Source organism: Crocodylus siamensis, chromosome 7 (genome assembly GCF_052110815.1).
Source record: "Crocodylus siamensis isolate JL-2025a chromosome 7, ASM5211081v1, whole genome shotgun sequence".
In the NCBI taxonomy this organism is placed as follows: domain Eukaryota; kingdom Metazoa; phylum Chordata; order Crocodylia; family Crocodylidae; genus Crocodylus; species Crocodylus siamensis.
Genome location: NC_143401.1, coordinates 67,651,333 through 67,667,713, shown reverse-complemented (window position 1 = coordinate 67,667,713; position 16,381 = coordinate 67,651,333). Strand labels below are relative to the sequence as shown.

Here is a 16,381-nt window from a genome sequence, read left to right as displayed (position 1 = left end):
TCCATACAATGAAGCTATGCGCAGCATGCCAACATGTACAGCTACTCACTTCTTTGCTTTCCGGGGAGTGATGTTGAAGGGTGGGCCAGGAGGTCCCAAGCTTTTGGGAAAAACATCTACCCACATCTGAATCTTTCCCTGTGTCAATGAAAAACAAGGATATTGTTTGGTATATATTAATTTATGACTGAATGCCAGGGGCCTGCAGTAGGCTGTCCAAAGCCTTAAATCAGGGGTCAGCAGCCTTTGTTAGCATGAGCCAAAGCTTAGGACCTGTCCAAAGCTTAGGATATGCATGCTGGAAGTCTGACCCCTGCTGTAATTGGTGCCCAGAAGCCACTGAGTACATCTAGAACTGATTGTAGCCACAGTCTCAGGTCCAGTTCTCTCCCACTAAAGCCACATGCTCTGGGGGCATTTTTACACATGCTCTGGGGGAGAGGGGTGGGGACACTTTAATTAGACTGGCTCCAAAAGCCAGTCTAATTAAAGCATCCACAACATCCCATGTATCAGCATCCCCATGCTTCAAAATGGTGGTGGGGGTGCTTTAACTAAAGCTCGTTTGATCGACAGGCTCTAGTTACACTACCCCCACTGCCATTTTGAAGTGCAGGGATGCTGATACACGAGATGGAGGCTGGCTAATTAGCATGCACCAACACTCAATTAATCGAGCATGCTCTGATGCATTTTAATTACAGCATGCTGGAGCAGCCTCCCAGGACATTTACAGGTACCCAAAATTCTTAACAAACTTAATGGGAACAAGGCCGGGCCCTCAATTTGAACACATTTTGAAAATCAAAGGAACCAAGCTTGAGAACAAAGGTATCTAGGTACCCAACTTCTATTGAAATCAGTGGAAGTTATGTGCCTACATATCTCTGAAGCTCTGCACCCAAATTCCTGCTCTGTTTTAGGACATTATGTGATGCTTGGCAGTGGGTGACCTGGATTACATGGGCAACACGTCCTTTCCCTAGAAGACCATCTTAGCTAAATGAGGTCATCCTCCTAATTTATTCTAAATGGCCAAAATGTGACCACAGTAAACTGTCCTCCGTTTCCACTGAAAATTCTTTCCATTATTAATAAACTCCTCTACCATAAGAAGCCATTATTTTCTGTAGTGCTTCTCATAGATACTTTTCTGACAGATGTTGAGCACTGTAAAAACCATCTACTTATATATAGTGAATGTTGGGCTGTAAGAATTATATTCAGCCCTCTGGCACAGGTCACCCTCCTGCATACAGTAGGTACTGCTGAGAGAAGCTATCAGATGTTGGTAGTGATACACTACTCTGGGGGTTTCTCTGAGGCAAGACAGCTTTAGTGGCTTAGAGGGGCTCTGTGAGAAGCAGAATTTGTGAGTTCAGTCAGTACACTCCACCCTCCTTTTACCATTACCCAGTGAAAAACGTAGACATGTATTTAGGAAATACCCTCTCCTTGTGGCTTTGCTAACTGTTCCCCTGGCCTCTTCCATGTCTCCATCCAGGGTACTTAACAGTAGAATTAAACTGCATTTATGTAACCTCTCAATGTGAGCTTCATCTAGAGTCTGGATGCCACCATTCTGTTGTGCTACCCTTTTCCCTTCACTGATTCCCAGTTATAAATCAGCGCACTAAGTTTCTGTATTTCAGAAATCAAAAGCCAGTTTGTAGCACCTGGGAGATATTGGGCTGGAAGGTGCTGTACAAGGTCCTTGTCTCCACGTGTTCAGGTACCAAGCCCTGAGTTCTAAGGATATGAAGTGCTAGACGCTCATCCCCTGGCCCTAGATGCTGGTGCAGTTTTTTGTTAGCCTCTGAAATGAAAAGAAGGGTAAGAAGGCTGAATGCCTGGCAGAAATACATGTGTACAATAGTCTACATTTGTCCTTCTAAAAAACCAAACGAATATATAAATGTGTAGATTTACTAAAAAGTTAACATGCAGTAAGTGGTGACATGCTCACCGAATTCATCCAAGGTGTAGTCTTGCCCTCCATAATTAATCCTGCTACCATTTTCTGAGTAGACAGGGGGAGGGTAACCTTTAAACCTTGCTGTGTTCTGCAGCAGTTGAGATGGTTTCTGTTGATCTCGCCAGTTATTTACACCTGAACTTTTAGGGAACAAGCACATCTCACAATTAGTCCTAAACATGTAGAGATACATTTAATATTTATTAGCAAAATCATTGGTAGCACTATCCCCTATTTGGCTACTTGACACTGCTAGATGGGTCTGGGTTTTGTAAAGGTAAAAGTCCATTTAAGGTCAATTAAAACTATTCAATGTGTACATATTTTTTATGCATCAAACTTTTAAGCCCTGACTTTCAAATTAGGGATAAGGGAAGTAATTTATGGGGAATTTCATCTTATTGCAACAAATACTTTCCTGTTTATTTTCCTGTGCATGTCAGAGAATTTTTCTTGTCCACTTCCAGGTCTACCATTGAGTGCACCACAGTGGATCCCGCTTTGTGCCCCGGGCTTAGCAATTGGCTGTAGGAGGACCCCAGGTGCCCCCAGACCCAGGAGGCACCAGTCACCAAGCCAGAGGGCAGGAAGGGGCCCCTGCATGGCGGACCTGGAAGTGGACTGGAAGTACTTCTGGTCCACTTCCGGTTTTGCTGCTGACCCCCTCTCCCCCCGGCACTCCCATGGGATGCTCCATCCACCCCACCATCTCAACATTCATGAGCCACACCTGGTACCTTGAAGTACATAGAAAAAACATATAAAGATGTGTATACGGCCAAATCATCAAATCTCTCCGAATCGATTTGGGGGCATCCAATTTGATTTGGAGGGATTAAGAGTCTCGTGATTCAATTCAGATTCGGAGATTTGGCAGCCAAATTGGGCTGAATCTCCCCCGAATTGAATCAGTGGCTGAAGCTTCACATAGCTCTTCTGACTATATGAGATCCTCAGGCTGCTACAGCATGCTAATTAGCACACTCCATCAGACTTAATTGATCAAGTCTGCTCTGATGCACTGTAATTAGAGTGTGTCGAAGGAGGTGTCCTGCATGTCTACAGGCACCCTATGTTATCTATGTTTCCTCTGTGTGTATGAGCAGTACCCTTATCAATAAAAAAGTGCCTCATCAGGGGAAGCATTTGTCTAAAAATTTGAAGTGATATTATTCATGATGTACCGGCACACCAGCCGGGCAGGTGATGCCCTGCCTGCTTCAGCTCCCAGCACTTTGACTCACCAGGTGTTGCCAGGCGATGGGGGGACAATCCCTGCTGCCCCATGCTGCATGGAGGGATCTGCCACGAGCTCTCCACCTCCTGCCTGCTCCCCCAGTCCGCCCCCATAGCTGCCCACCCACCCCAGCTCCAGCCCTTTAAGAACGCGCCCCCCCCCCCCCCAAAAAAATCCACCAGACTCACTGGTTCCTGACTGGGGATGGACAATCCCCGCTGCCCACCACTGCCCCATGCCACATGGGGGGGGTCTTCCAGGACAACCCCCCCGCGAAGCCCTGAGGCCACTGCAAGAGCCAGTACATCTGAGGGAGGGGTTTTTTTTGGGGGGGGGAGGGTTCTTAAAGGGCTGGAGCTGGGGCAGGTGGAGCAGCCATAGGGGGGTGCTGGGGGAGCAGGCAGAGGTCAGGGGGCCTGTGGCAGAGCCCCCCCCATGTAGTGTAGGGCAGTGGGAATCACCCCCACTACCCAGCAGCACCCGGTGAGTTTGGGCTTTTTTTTAAAGCACCAGGAGGTGGGGTGGGTGGGGCAGCAATGGGGGGTGCTGGGGGAGTGGGCAGGGGGTGGGGAAGGCTGGGGGAGCAGGCAGGGAATGGGGCCTGGCAGGGATCCCCCCATGGTACCCTCCCTGCTCCTCCAGCCCCCACTCCCCTGTCCCCTACTTACCAGCTCCGAGTCCAGCTCCAGCTCACTGCTATAGCAAGCAGGGACTGCCCGAATTGTCAAAGCTCTCCAAATCTTTTCTGAATTGATTCGGAGAACTTTGAATAGATTTGGACCTTTCAATTAGTCCCTGATTTGATTCGGATTCAGCGATTCGGGCACCAAATCAGGCCAAATCTCCTCAGAATCAAATCAGCACTCAAAGCTTCGCACAGCCCTATTAGAGACCACATCTTACTGATACAATGTTGGAAAATATAAGAAGGTGACTTACATGCAATACTGCTGTGGTATGCCACAATGGGACCCGTACCGAGAGAGAAACCTATTCTCAAGATCAATGGTGGTTTCACCAACTTTTTCATCACGAGTCAACATATCATAGTCGTAGACTGAAATTTTCAGATCCTTTTCTTGAGGCAAGAAGCAGCTGAGTTCATACATTCTAAAGAACAAGTCCTCAGTTAACATTAATGTTTGTAAAATTTCAATCCTCAGAAACAGTTATTTGTAAGAAATGTATAGATACTCTCCAAACTAATGCTGTTATGGGTTGTACCTGCACACATTTACAGGGATTTTTTAGGACCAATGTGAATTTTTAGGATTAATGTACTGCCTGAATCAGGAACATGTCAGATGTATGATTATTGTATTTGTACAGTAAATTGGACTTGTGTACAATGTTCAACAAATAATTGTGAAAGTGGCCAAAATGCCATTTCAGGACCTGAAGAATGCTTGCATTTGGAAAAAAAATCCAATTAATCTTCCATGTTCATGTTATTGTATTGTCTCTATGTTGACCTTTTGCATGCACACTCACATAGTGTCAGAGGTATGTTGCATACAACCCTGTAATTCTAAAGACAAATGTGCAGCAACAAAAGGCAGCCATTCAAAAGTGGAATTTAACTCAGCTATTTCAGTTGTAAGAGATGGCAGTGCAAAGTGAGATTTATTTTATTTTATTTTTTTGCTAAATAGCATCTTGATGTTCTGATGCAATAGTTCCATTTTTCACATCTGATAACACCGGCTAGGACAGGGACAATAGCTTGCATGGGGCTTGACATCTACCCTTGAAAATTAATGATCATTACTCCCTACTTTTTTCAATGTTATGCTTTTTCTAGACTGCCCAAGCTGTAACTGTGATGATTGTTCTGAGATCCCTCTTTGTAAAATTTGGAGTTCTATGCTATACAAATGTCAACATTTAACAGGCCCTTCCAGGAATAAAATGCACTATTTTCATAACACACACTTTTTGGGAGGCTGGAGAAAGCTGTATAGAATTATAATAAAGATTATAAAGAAAATTCACAAGAGATGAAGATGTCAATTAGCAAGTCACAATCACTTCTTTATACAGTCTCAGAAACTCAAAATATTCATATGTAAGTGCCTAAAATCAGGAGTCAGATCCATAAAGCATAAAGCCTGAAGCTAATAACTTCTTATATAACAGAGGCCACTGGACTTCCTTAAATTAACTATTTGAACTACAGCATCTCTCAGAAAAACATCTGAACTTGATTTAAAATCTCCAGTGATGGAGAGTCCATTACAACCTTTTGTCAGTTGTTGCAATAGTTATTGAACCCCAGTTTTAAAAACTGGCATTTCATTCCTAGTCCAAATTTGTTTAGCATCAGCTTCCACATTTGGATCTTGTATCTTTGTCTACTAAACTGAAGAGGCTATCACCAAAGTTTGGCTCCTCACGTTATGTACAGACAGAGATCCAGTTGCCCATTATTTTTGCCACTAATAAGCCAAACAGAGAGGCTGGAGTCTTTTTTCATAAGGCGTGTTTTTCCAGGTCTTTAATTATTCTCATGGCTTGCTAGCTCCTTTGCAGTTTATCAAAATCATTCTTTAACTGTAGACATTAGAATTGGACATCGTATTTTCCAGGGCACTGTTCATCACTGCATATTTTAGGCATGGTTTCTAAGGCTAAGTACAGACAGTCAAAAAGCTGGAGGCTGAATCGATTAAATCTTCACAGGTAAGTCTAAAATGCGTAGATTAAATCAATAAGCAAGTGAACACATTCACTTTTGATTCCAGAAATGCAACCACATGCCTGCAGTGGACCAGAGCAGAGCTTGCCTCCCTGCTGGCTGGAGCAGACACCTTGGGCCCTGTGGGGAGGGGAGGGGGAAGGGTTGTGATGGAGATGCAAAGCATCCCAGGGTGCTGGGGGACTGGAGTTAATCTGAACCTGGAGGGGATCTGGGACATAAGCTCAATAAACCAGTTTAACCTAAATGAGTTAAGTCTGATACTACACCCATCCACGTTTATCTTAAACCACTTTGGCCATTTTGACAGCAATTTATATACACTGAACTTCTGTTGTGTTACAGATTTGAATTGGTTTCTGATCACTTATACCAGTTTATGTGTAATTTCTGTCCCCAGCCTTAGACTATAAAGTATTTCACTGTACAAGTAAAGTGTCCTTTGCCAATTTACATCTATATCTCCTGTGAATTTTCTGTATATTCTTTATTATAACTGTATACAAGGATGGTGGACTCTATGCTTGAGAGTATGTCTTCCAGTCTTTCTTTAACTGTGGACTAGAACTGGACACAGTGCCAAATATGAAGGTGACATAACCTTTTTATTCCTACGTGATATTTCCCTGTCTCTGTATCTGAAGACAGATAGAAATATACTTGTCTCTATCTCCAAAGACAGCACTAGCTTTCAGGCCACAGGACCATGGTATGAGCTCATGTTCAGTTGATTATCCGGCACGGTTCCCAGAGCCTCTTTCAGAACCACAGCTCCCAGATAGAGTCCATCATCCTTGCTTCCTAAAAATAACTTTGTATTTACCTATATTATTACTGTTTGACTACACCCAGCTTACAAAGCGATACAGGTTGCTCTGTACCAGTAATCTGCTTTCTAAATTCACAGAAATGCTGGGCACATTACGATTCCATATGCTTCAAAGATAGAGAGGAAAGAGATCATCACTTTATTACAGCATTTTGCAACTTCATACAACTTAATTGTGAATATGTTACAGATTTTAAAATACACATAAAATTAGATGAGCAGAGTCTGCAGCTGCTGGTATATAGTCAACATGGTGATGATAATAACATAGGGGAAAATTATGAACAAATCTAGAACAGATAGAAAACACTAGAAAAATTATTTACCTGCCAAAAATTGGGTTGAGAGTATTGGGTATATAATGATCTCTGTCTTCAATCACCTTTTTACCTAAGGATATTTTCATATAAGGATCACACTGTTTGGAAACAAGATAGGAAACAATACTGTTAAGTAATTTAACATGAATTTCATTGACTGACTTTGATTGACATATCATTCTTTTTAGTGTGACAGTTTATCATGATGTCACTAGTTTTTTAAGTAAAGATCATAAAAGTAAAAAGTCTCACCAGCCCATTGTTGTCCTGGGGTTGGAGATCCAAGGCTCTAACAATGTAAATTCGCACAATACATTCCTGAGGTCCACTGTCTGGTAACTCACGGAACTGACGAGGAGGAGGTGGTATAGTAGGGTCATCTGGTAACGGGTAGATTTTAAAGGAGCCCTAAAAAGAATATGTGAAAGGACTGAACAAACTGAGACAGAAGACATTCACTGCTAGATTTTTGTTCTCTCTTTTCTACCTAAAGTAGGTCCATATTACAAATGAGCATCAGAATTACAGCTTGGCCTCTTAGAGTGAACTGGAGTATTTACACTGACTTCTCTGGGCTTTGGAACAAACACATTATGTACGTAGGCAAAGGTCCTCAGCTCTTTTAAACTAATGTAGATCCTCCAGTTTCAACAGAGTTGCGCCACCAAGCTAAGATCTGGTTTGCCATATTTATGCTTGTTGGCTCATTCCAAAGGCTTATCTTTACATTGCCAGCTTTAAAATCTATGTACATAAAGTAAAAATGGAGCTCATCGGCCTCCCTGGATTCTACTCCCTAAGTGCACTATACTGAAAGACTTTATAGGAAACACGCTGATTCCACTTAAGTCAGAGCATAACAAAGTTGTGGTTCTGCACAGGGGAGTGACACAGGAAGCTTCCAACTGCAGGGGTAATTTTGCACCTATCTACATACCCTATGAAAGGTGACACCCAGGACTGCTATCCTGGTTGCCCTTCTCAGTTATACCGCTGGTTGAAGTCAATGTGAGTGTTGTTATTAATATCAGCGAGGGCAGGATTTCACCTTACATGCCTTGCCTACACTAAAACAGTGTGTACAGCTCATGTAATTGGCCAAACTCTACTGACTTTAATGGAGCTGAACTGATTTATGCTAGTTGAGGAAATGGCAAAACCTTTTTTGACGGTAATTTAAACCTTCTTTTTCAATAGTACAGCATAGTTTTATAGTTGGTAGGGTTGGACGGGACCTGAGCAGATCATCAAGTCCGACCCCCTGCCATGGCAGGAAAGAGTACTGGGGTCAAATAACCCTGGCCAGGTGTTCATCCAGCCTCTTTTTAAAGACCCCCAGGGTAGGAGCCAGCACCACTTCCCTTGGAAGTTGGTTCCAGCTCCTAGCTGCCCTGACCGTGAAGTAGTGCCTCCTGATATCTAGCCTGAATCTACCCTCTGCCAGCTTGTGACCGTTATTTCTTGTCACTCCTGGTAGTGCTTGGGGGAACAGGGACTCCCCCAATGCCTGCTGGTCCCCCCTGACTAGTTTATAAACAGCCACTAGATCCCCCCTCAGCCTTCTCTTATGGAGGCTGAACAGGTTCAGGTCTTGTAGCCTCTCCTCGTAGGGCCTGCCCTGCTAATCCCTGATCATGCAGGTGGCCCTCCTCTGGACCCTCTCCATGTTGTCCACATCCCTCCTGAAGTGCGGCGCCCAGAACTGGACGCAGTACTCCAACTGCGGCCTGACCAGTGTCACATAGAGGGGGAGGATCACCTCCTTAGACCTGTTTGACATGCATCGCTGGATGCATGACAAGTTATGGTTGGCCTTCCTGACCACGTCCCCACACTGTTGGCCCATGTTCATTTTGGCCTTAATAATGACTCTAAGATCCATCTCTGCCTCTGCACTGACGAGAGGGGAGTTCCCCAGTGTGTAGGTCTGCTGCTGGTTCTTCCTCCCCAGGTGCAGTACCCTGCACTTGTCAGTGTTGAAACCCATCCTGTTCTCATCCGCCCACCCATGTAGCCCATCCAGATCCGATTGTAGCCTATTCCTTCCTTCTAACATGCCCACTTTTCCCCATGTCTCAGTGACACCTGCAAATTTGAACAGGGTGCATTTTACCCCTTTGTCCAAGATGCTGATGAAGATGTTGAACAGTGGTGAGTTGGGATTTCTGTTTTTGGAGGGGGGGGTATTATTTGAGCTGTTTATTTTTTAAACAGATTATTTGTATAACACACTGATAGGGTGAATTACTACAGCAATAACCATTGAGATGTAATATCATGTTCCTTGTGGTATGGATTTACAGAATCTTGTTTTCCAAATGAATCACCTATATCCCTATACAAGTGAGAGATGTGCTGTGATGCCTATAGGCAGAGGGAGAAAATATTATTGGGGGGGTGGCTAAGTGTGTATGCGCACTGATCCAGGAGGTAAATCTGTGGAGGGGAAGGAGTTGGGGGAGAAAGAAGAGGTGTAAGGAGGGCAGATCGAGGCCCCCATAGTGAGGGAGGGAGTGGGGCAGAGGCAGGGGCTTGGGTGAATGGGGTGCCAGGGCCAGGGTGGGTAGTGGGATGATTGGAGTCCCAAGCAGCTCATTCAGGGGCACACAGGGGCTCCTGCCACTGTACAACCCCGGGGGAGGCCCTGGGGGCACGTGCCCCCAGATTTGAGCGTGGGATGGAGGCGAGGTGTCTGCTACACACTGGACTCTGCACCTTATGCTACTGCCTTGGGAGCCACTGGATGCCATGTGCCTTGTGTCCCTGGGCTGTGCTGTGTCCCCTCCCCGCCCAGTGGCAGCAGGCACATGGTGTCACGCAGCTCCTGCAGCAGCAGCAAAGGCAGCAAGGAGCAGAGCTCAGCCTGCAACAGCAGCCCACCTCCATCCCACACATAAATCCGGGGTGCACATGCCCCGCTGTGCCTCCCCCAGGGTAGACGCAGCAGCAGGAGCCCCCCAGTGCCCTTGGATGATCCATCTGGGCTCCAACTATCCCGTGACCTGCCCCAGTGCCCTGTTCATCCCACTCCCTCCATCATTCTGGGGGCCTTGATCTGGCCCTCCGCCCCTTCCCCTTCACAGACTGAGACTTGCCTGCTGTGCCAGGCATACTCCACATGCCAGGCTGTAAGTGTCTGAGCCTGTGCTTGCCCCTTCCCCCAGCTCCAGTTACCTGAAGCCTGCACTCAGGCTGCTCTATGGCCCTACCCACTGCCCCACGTTTGGGTTGGGGGAGCTAAGTGCCACTAGCCCTGGCTTTTCACTGCCTATTGTGGTGAAAATAAAGGGCCAGATCCTGAGATGTTATGGCATCATCAGCTGCCTCCTTATTTGTTATAAAGCACTTAAGTCAACAGAACTTCAATCTATACTGAAAGTTCATCACTTGCTTAAGTGTTTTGCTGAGTAGGGATAATCAAAAGCATGGGCTTGCTGAATTAGGGATCTCACGGGAATCATGGTTGTCCTGCATTTCTAAGGATCAAGGGGAACATCTCTTGCACTTCACTTCTTTTCAGCAGTTTCCATGAGTGATTGGTGCCTCCTGAATCTGGGGGGGAAGGTGGGGGGGGGGCTGAAGCCGCTGATAGTGGTTGCCCTGTCGGGGGGGGGGGGGGCGCTAGCCCTACTGACAGCATCAGTATTGGCCATCAGGGGGCACACTGGCCCCTTCAGGGGGGATGTGCACCCCCTACCAGTCGCCTATGGCAGTTTCTACTTATTTCATCACTTGTGTCAAAGTTTAATTATTTTTAATTTCTACTGTAAAAAAACCTACTTCTTACCTTAAATTCCCCTACCACTGAAGGATCATCATTGTCCTCAGATTTACCTCTGTACAGCTTGAATATATCACAAAAGTCTATCAAGCCATTAAATTCAGGTACATTCTCTAACTCACAATGGTACACCTTAAAAAAAGAAGTGACATTTGAAAATTCAGTACAAGCACTGCATGCATTGGTGGTGTAGAAAAGTTGTATGGCAATTATTGTATCTTACAGCATAGAACCAGAGAATGTTATTTTTATTTCTCCCTCTTAAATGAGAGGGTGAACAGAATCTGTGTAGAAAATTAACTTCTTTTTTTTTTTCTGTCAGCCTCCATTTGTGTCCTACTCAAAATCTACCTCAACTGCACTTCCTAATTTCAACCTGCACTGGTGCCTGATATTGGACTAGATGACAGGTCTTTTCTAATCCCATGATTTAACTTCACTTAAATGACAAGGAAGAATGGTTTGGCTCCAACATACATACATCAATGAACAAAGAAAAATATTCATTAAACATTACTGTCAGGGGCAAATTAAACAGGCAGCATGGCATGCCTCTTCTTCTCAGTGTGCTTTTGGCATTTTCAGTTTGTCTGTCTTCTTCACTTTAGTGCCTGCTCTGGTACCCATAGAAATCGATGACAAAACTCTCACGCAGGATTGAGCTCTGAATAGAATGACATTCAGTCCCAACTAGCTCAGGGGCCACACAAATCTGCCACAAAAACATATATACAGCCCTTGGTGAACTGAGACAAAAAGATACCCTAATTCAAAAAAACCAACACCCCTAAAAGAAAACCCCAAATCTAAAAACCTATATTATAATATTACAGTTGCATAGTTCAGCATGAGAAAATACTTCAAGAGTACTAAAGTAGCAAGTCTCTTTAGTGGAATCTCTGCAATTTGCATGTGAATCAGGCAACAAATGACAACGTTTTAGGCATTTTCATGATTCCCCATTATAGCCTATGGGCAAAACATCGAAATGAGTTGAAACGGCGAAAAAGTTTCAATGAAACGCAAGGAGACAGTGCTTCAAAACAAAATGAAATGAGAAAATGAAACACTGTTCCTTCAAAACTGTGAAACGGACGTAGAGACAAAACAATGGTGTTTTGCACAGCCCTAATAACAACCTCATAAAAATAGTCTGATTTTGAAAAGCAGCAACGTCATTTTTAAAAAACCATGCATAACAGCCAAAGTTTGGGCCTACCAACTTGGAGAGAATCTCTCTAATCTATCCTGAACAGTACCTTTAATGTGTCATATCCTTTTTGAATATACTGTCCACATTTTTCACGCTCTCCAATTGAAGCATAAAATTTGCTCCACCAGTCAACAATTTCTTCCTCCTAAAAATATAGAAAAACCCTGTTACTGGCAGACAAGAATGAGCTCAAGAAAGATGCAGTCTTTACCTCTTTTATATTTCATAGTAAAACAGATGCCACCCAACTTTAAACACTCACTATCATTGAAATGTTTGACCCAAAGATAGAGTACTGACATTCAAAGGGTAAATATATTGCTTCATTCAAAGCAATTAAGATACCAGCAGAAATCTATGACCTTCCTACTCCAGTATGCTTCCCAGAGCACAAATTACCATATTTAATTGCATATGAGAAATTTGACAGTTAGAAAATAAATTTAGACAGTAAATTGGCATTTAGTAATTTTTTGGTATTTGGAAAGGAGATTAATGTAGAAAGGAGATCAATACTGGCTTCCTGTAAATACAGTTTAGAATATATTGAGGTTAACATTCAACTTTGCACAACTTTTCTTAATGTTCCATACTGCTCAGCAGTTAATGGTGGCATTTTATTTAGAACTTTTTGAAAAACTACACATGCTTCCTCCACCCCCCCACACTGTCAGTGTTATCTTACTGATTGCTCTCTGGAGCTCTCACTCTCAAGGAAGTGCTATGTTATTATAAAACAAAGTACTATATATATTACCTTTTCCATAAGCTGCTCATGAGAATCCATTCATAAAAAAGAACAAATCAAAAACAAATTATAAATAAGAACAATGTTGTACATTGGAGAAAAAAGCTTAAAGGAGGAAAGTTCAGTTTTCATACCAAATTTTGTATTTTGAAAAAAGTTTAATTATTTAACAATGATTCAGATATCCTGTTTTGCTAAAACAGTATAGTTATTGCACTAAATATCATTCAATATTTATTTATTACAATGATTATTACATATCCAATAAAAATGTGGAAGCCATCAAAATCACCATATTTTATAATATTGGGTTTTTTTTAATTGAAACAATAAAAAGATAGAGAAACTGTCCATGTAATATAGCCTTACAGAGCCCAGCCCAGAAATCCCTTTAAATTACAGTTCTCACAGGCATGTTTTGGATTTGCACAGAAGGACTCATGGTTTGTTCAGTTAAAAAACGTATTGGGGGGAGAAGGAGGGGAAGAATCATCAGCCAATTCTCCAAGATTTAGTTCTGAAGGAATTTTACACCCTTTAGTTTCTCCTTATGCTGATTCTCAGTTCTTGCATATTCATAAGGTAGATACTGAAGCACCAGTGCTTTTTCCTTCACCTTTTTTCTGCCAATTTGTACATGTAAAAAAGTGCAGAATTTTGGGAGTCTGAAAAATGCGAAGAATCGTACACATTTGTAAAAAATTGCAGGATTGGAAAAATGTTCAGTCTATTAGAAAGAATTTTTGAAATGATTAAACATTTTTCATAAACAACAAACATTATGCCTGACTATTTTGGAATCAATGATTGTGATAATGATTTTTTTTACATGTATATCACCCACTGTGTTTTAATTTAGAATATAATAATTAAATTCCTGTACAAACAAACAAAAATTTGGAAAATAGCTTCTAAGTACACACCAAATGTCCCAGTAGGTGATGGACATCACTATGGTATATCACACTCAAACTACTTCATCTTTATGTTGAAGATAATTATTCTGCCTGGATGTTCAGGTACACTGTACTTGAATTGTCATGGCTAACTTTCAATTGAGATCAGAAACATTTCATGGGGATAAATTATTTCACACTGACATGAGGGCCTCATTTTTTAAAAGCAGTGAAAACTGTTTGTCCTCAGAAATCTTCTCATTACCAATTTGATCATGTATGAGCCACAATATATTTCAAGCATTTTGCATGGTTTTAAATTAACTTTTCTTGAAACGTTAATTGACTGTTTTCAAGATACTTGCATAATAGTTTTCCAAGGAAACACTTTTATTTGCATTGCTGGACAACAAGATTCATTATAATAATTTTGAATTAGGATGATTTACTGTAGATTGTAATATTTAGTTCTCTAAATCTTTTATTAGAATATAAAGTTCAAGATGCTAAAGGATTTTAAGCGATATTTCTCTTTTTCTGCTTTATCTTCAAATGTGTTTTTTTTAATTGGCTTAAGTTTGGAAAAGGAAACTTTGGGGAAAAAATAAAGTCTTTTGATAGTTTTAAACCAATACTTATAGAAACAGGAAATAGTATACCTCTATTTATAGAAAATATCTTTGTTAGAACATATTTATAGAAAATATTGTTGTTACAAGCAAGATCCATCCATACAAAGCCAGTGATACAGAAGAAAATAATTCCATGGTGAATTGAGATTTTTGGAGAGAAACATTCATGCAGCAAAGACGGGTAACGGTTTGCCCTTTTTAGCTGTATACTATCATCAAAGCTCCTCCTTATTAAATACAAAATGGTTATTTTTTATTTGCTACAAATTATGGAGAGCTTTTATTACCAGACACAGTTGATTCTTGGAAGGGTTACATAATTCTCTTTTTTATTTATGACTGTTTAAACGTGTGCTTTTCCATTGGAAAGTGTACTGTTGGATAAAATAATTCAAAGTTGAAATTCATGTTCATTTTAGGATTTTTAATATGATGTAACCCAGATAGAGAATTAATAATTAAGAAATATTTGCCTAACAGATTATAATTTATAGGAAGAAATTATAAGATTTTTTTTTAAAAAGGAAGAACCCTGGTAATTGTTAAAAATAGTTACTGTACTTGACATAAAAGCATCTTTCACTCCAAAATCTCTTTAGGGAAGAAGTACTGAAAGAGAAGTGAAAGCCTCTTGACCAAAGAGTCTAAATCCCCACTTTGGTTATCTCCATGCATTAGCTTTGTACATACATACATGCACTGTTGATGGAGAAGCCAATTTGCTGAGTGCTGTTGACATACTGCTTAAACACTGGAAATTGGAATGTAATTGATGAAATTTCTGTACTGTGTCCTTAGCACGTTATCTGCACATTACTTATGCTTTCCAAAAATGTGCTTAATTCATTTTAAATCTTCTAAACATTCTTTAAGCATGCTATTACTGTATGTATTATTATATTACATTAGCTAAGTTAATGTCTGACTCCATAAGGTGTCTACTGCACTGTACAGTAAGATTTTCCATGTTACAGTTGGTATCCTGGTCCCGCTGTAGTTAAAGATTGGACAGTACCTTGAAGGGGGCTAGGTTTTAATCCTATGTTCTATATATTTTGTTTATAATAATTATTAACTGAAGCAAGAAATTCCCAATACAGATTTTGAACTTGAAAAGCATGCACATAACTAAAACAGAAAGTCTATTCAAATAAATTAGTAGAAGAGTGGGTTTTTTCCCACTGCATTATATTATAGATCAAGAGTAGTTCATATATCTGAGAAAAAAGAATAAGGAAAGGTATGATGAAGGGTATAAACAAAAGTCCATTCTTTCTGGCATTAACTGCTCTTCTACACATTTCATCTATGCTGCAAATAACATGTTAATTGTGGCATAAATGGCAAAAGCAATACATTGCATACCCAATTTAAGGTGGCATAAAATGGAAGACTGTCCAAAAATATGTTCCACATAAAGTGTTGAACATTTTTATGGCTGGTTTGTATAATGCCTCAAACTGAACATCTGGCATGTGTAGGGCTGCCCTAGGTTAGGGCTGACAGTCAGCTGATTGTTGGCAATGGCCCCCAGAGCAGTCTTAGTTCTCCAACTGAGCAGACTCCTGGTAGAAACAACCCCGTTCAAGAGGTTAACTCCTGGGCTCAAACTCCCCTATGTGGGGGTTGAGGATCCCAGACTGGGGAGCTGAAGGTCTGCCAGGGATTTTTAACCTGGTGCCCTACAGCTCCCTTGACTGCCGGGTGTGTGGCATCAGAGGCTGCCAAGTGGGGAGACACCCCAGGGTCTGGAACATGTCTGGGGCTATCTTGGGCCAGGGTGACGATGAGATCATTGTCAGCCTTAGTCCCAGGACAGCTCAGATTCTCACCAGGCTGCGGGCATCTGGGTTTCAATTTGCCAGTACAGGGGAGTGATCATGATGCCGGCCCCTCCATGCACTGGCAAGTAGAAAAGGTGCAACTGGGATCTGATCTCTTATCCCAAAAATCACATGTCCTACCATGCACCTGTGACCTAGCAGGAGGCACAATTGTTGGGACTAGGGATCAGATCCCCTGGGATCTTTAAATGAACATGTGCCAGAGGACTAA

General features: G+C 42.0%; 1 protein-coding gene across 2 annotated transcripts in view; it reads right to left on the bottom strand.

The window, feature by feature from the left end:
* MYOF (myoferlin) overlaps positions 1-16,381 on the bottom strand; it is a 123,927-nt gene that overhangs the window by 10,864 nt on the left and 96,682 nt on the right. Inside the window, exons 39-48 of one of the 2 annotated variants that reach the window (XM_090058807.1) lie at positions 15,021-15,077; positions 12,808-12,819; positions 12,097-12,195; positions 10,844-10,969; positions 7,309-7,464; positions 7,063-7,154; positions 4,152-4,322; positions 1,967-2,115; positions 1,677-1,816; positions 50-138 (exon numbers count right to left, since the gene is read on the bottom strand). In XM_090058807.1, coding sequence (XP_089914933.1) covers positions 50-138; positions 1,677-1,816; positions 1,967-2,115; positions 4,152-4,322; positions 7,063-7,154; positions 7,309-7,464; positions 10,844-10,969; positions 12,097-12,195; positions 12,808-12,819; positions 15,021-15,077 — 1,091 coding nt within the window. The remainder of the gene's footprint in view (positions 1-49; positions 139-1,676; positions 1,817-1,966; positions 2,116-4,151; positions 4,323-7,062; positions 7,155-7,308; positions 7,465-10,843; positions 10,970-12,096; positions 12,196-12,807; positions 12,820-15,020; positions 15,078-16,381) is intronic. The other variant, XM_090058808.1, reaches the window with a different exon arrangement.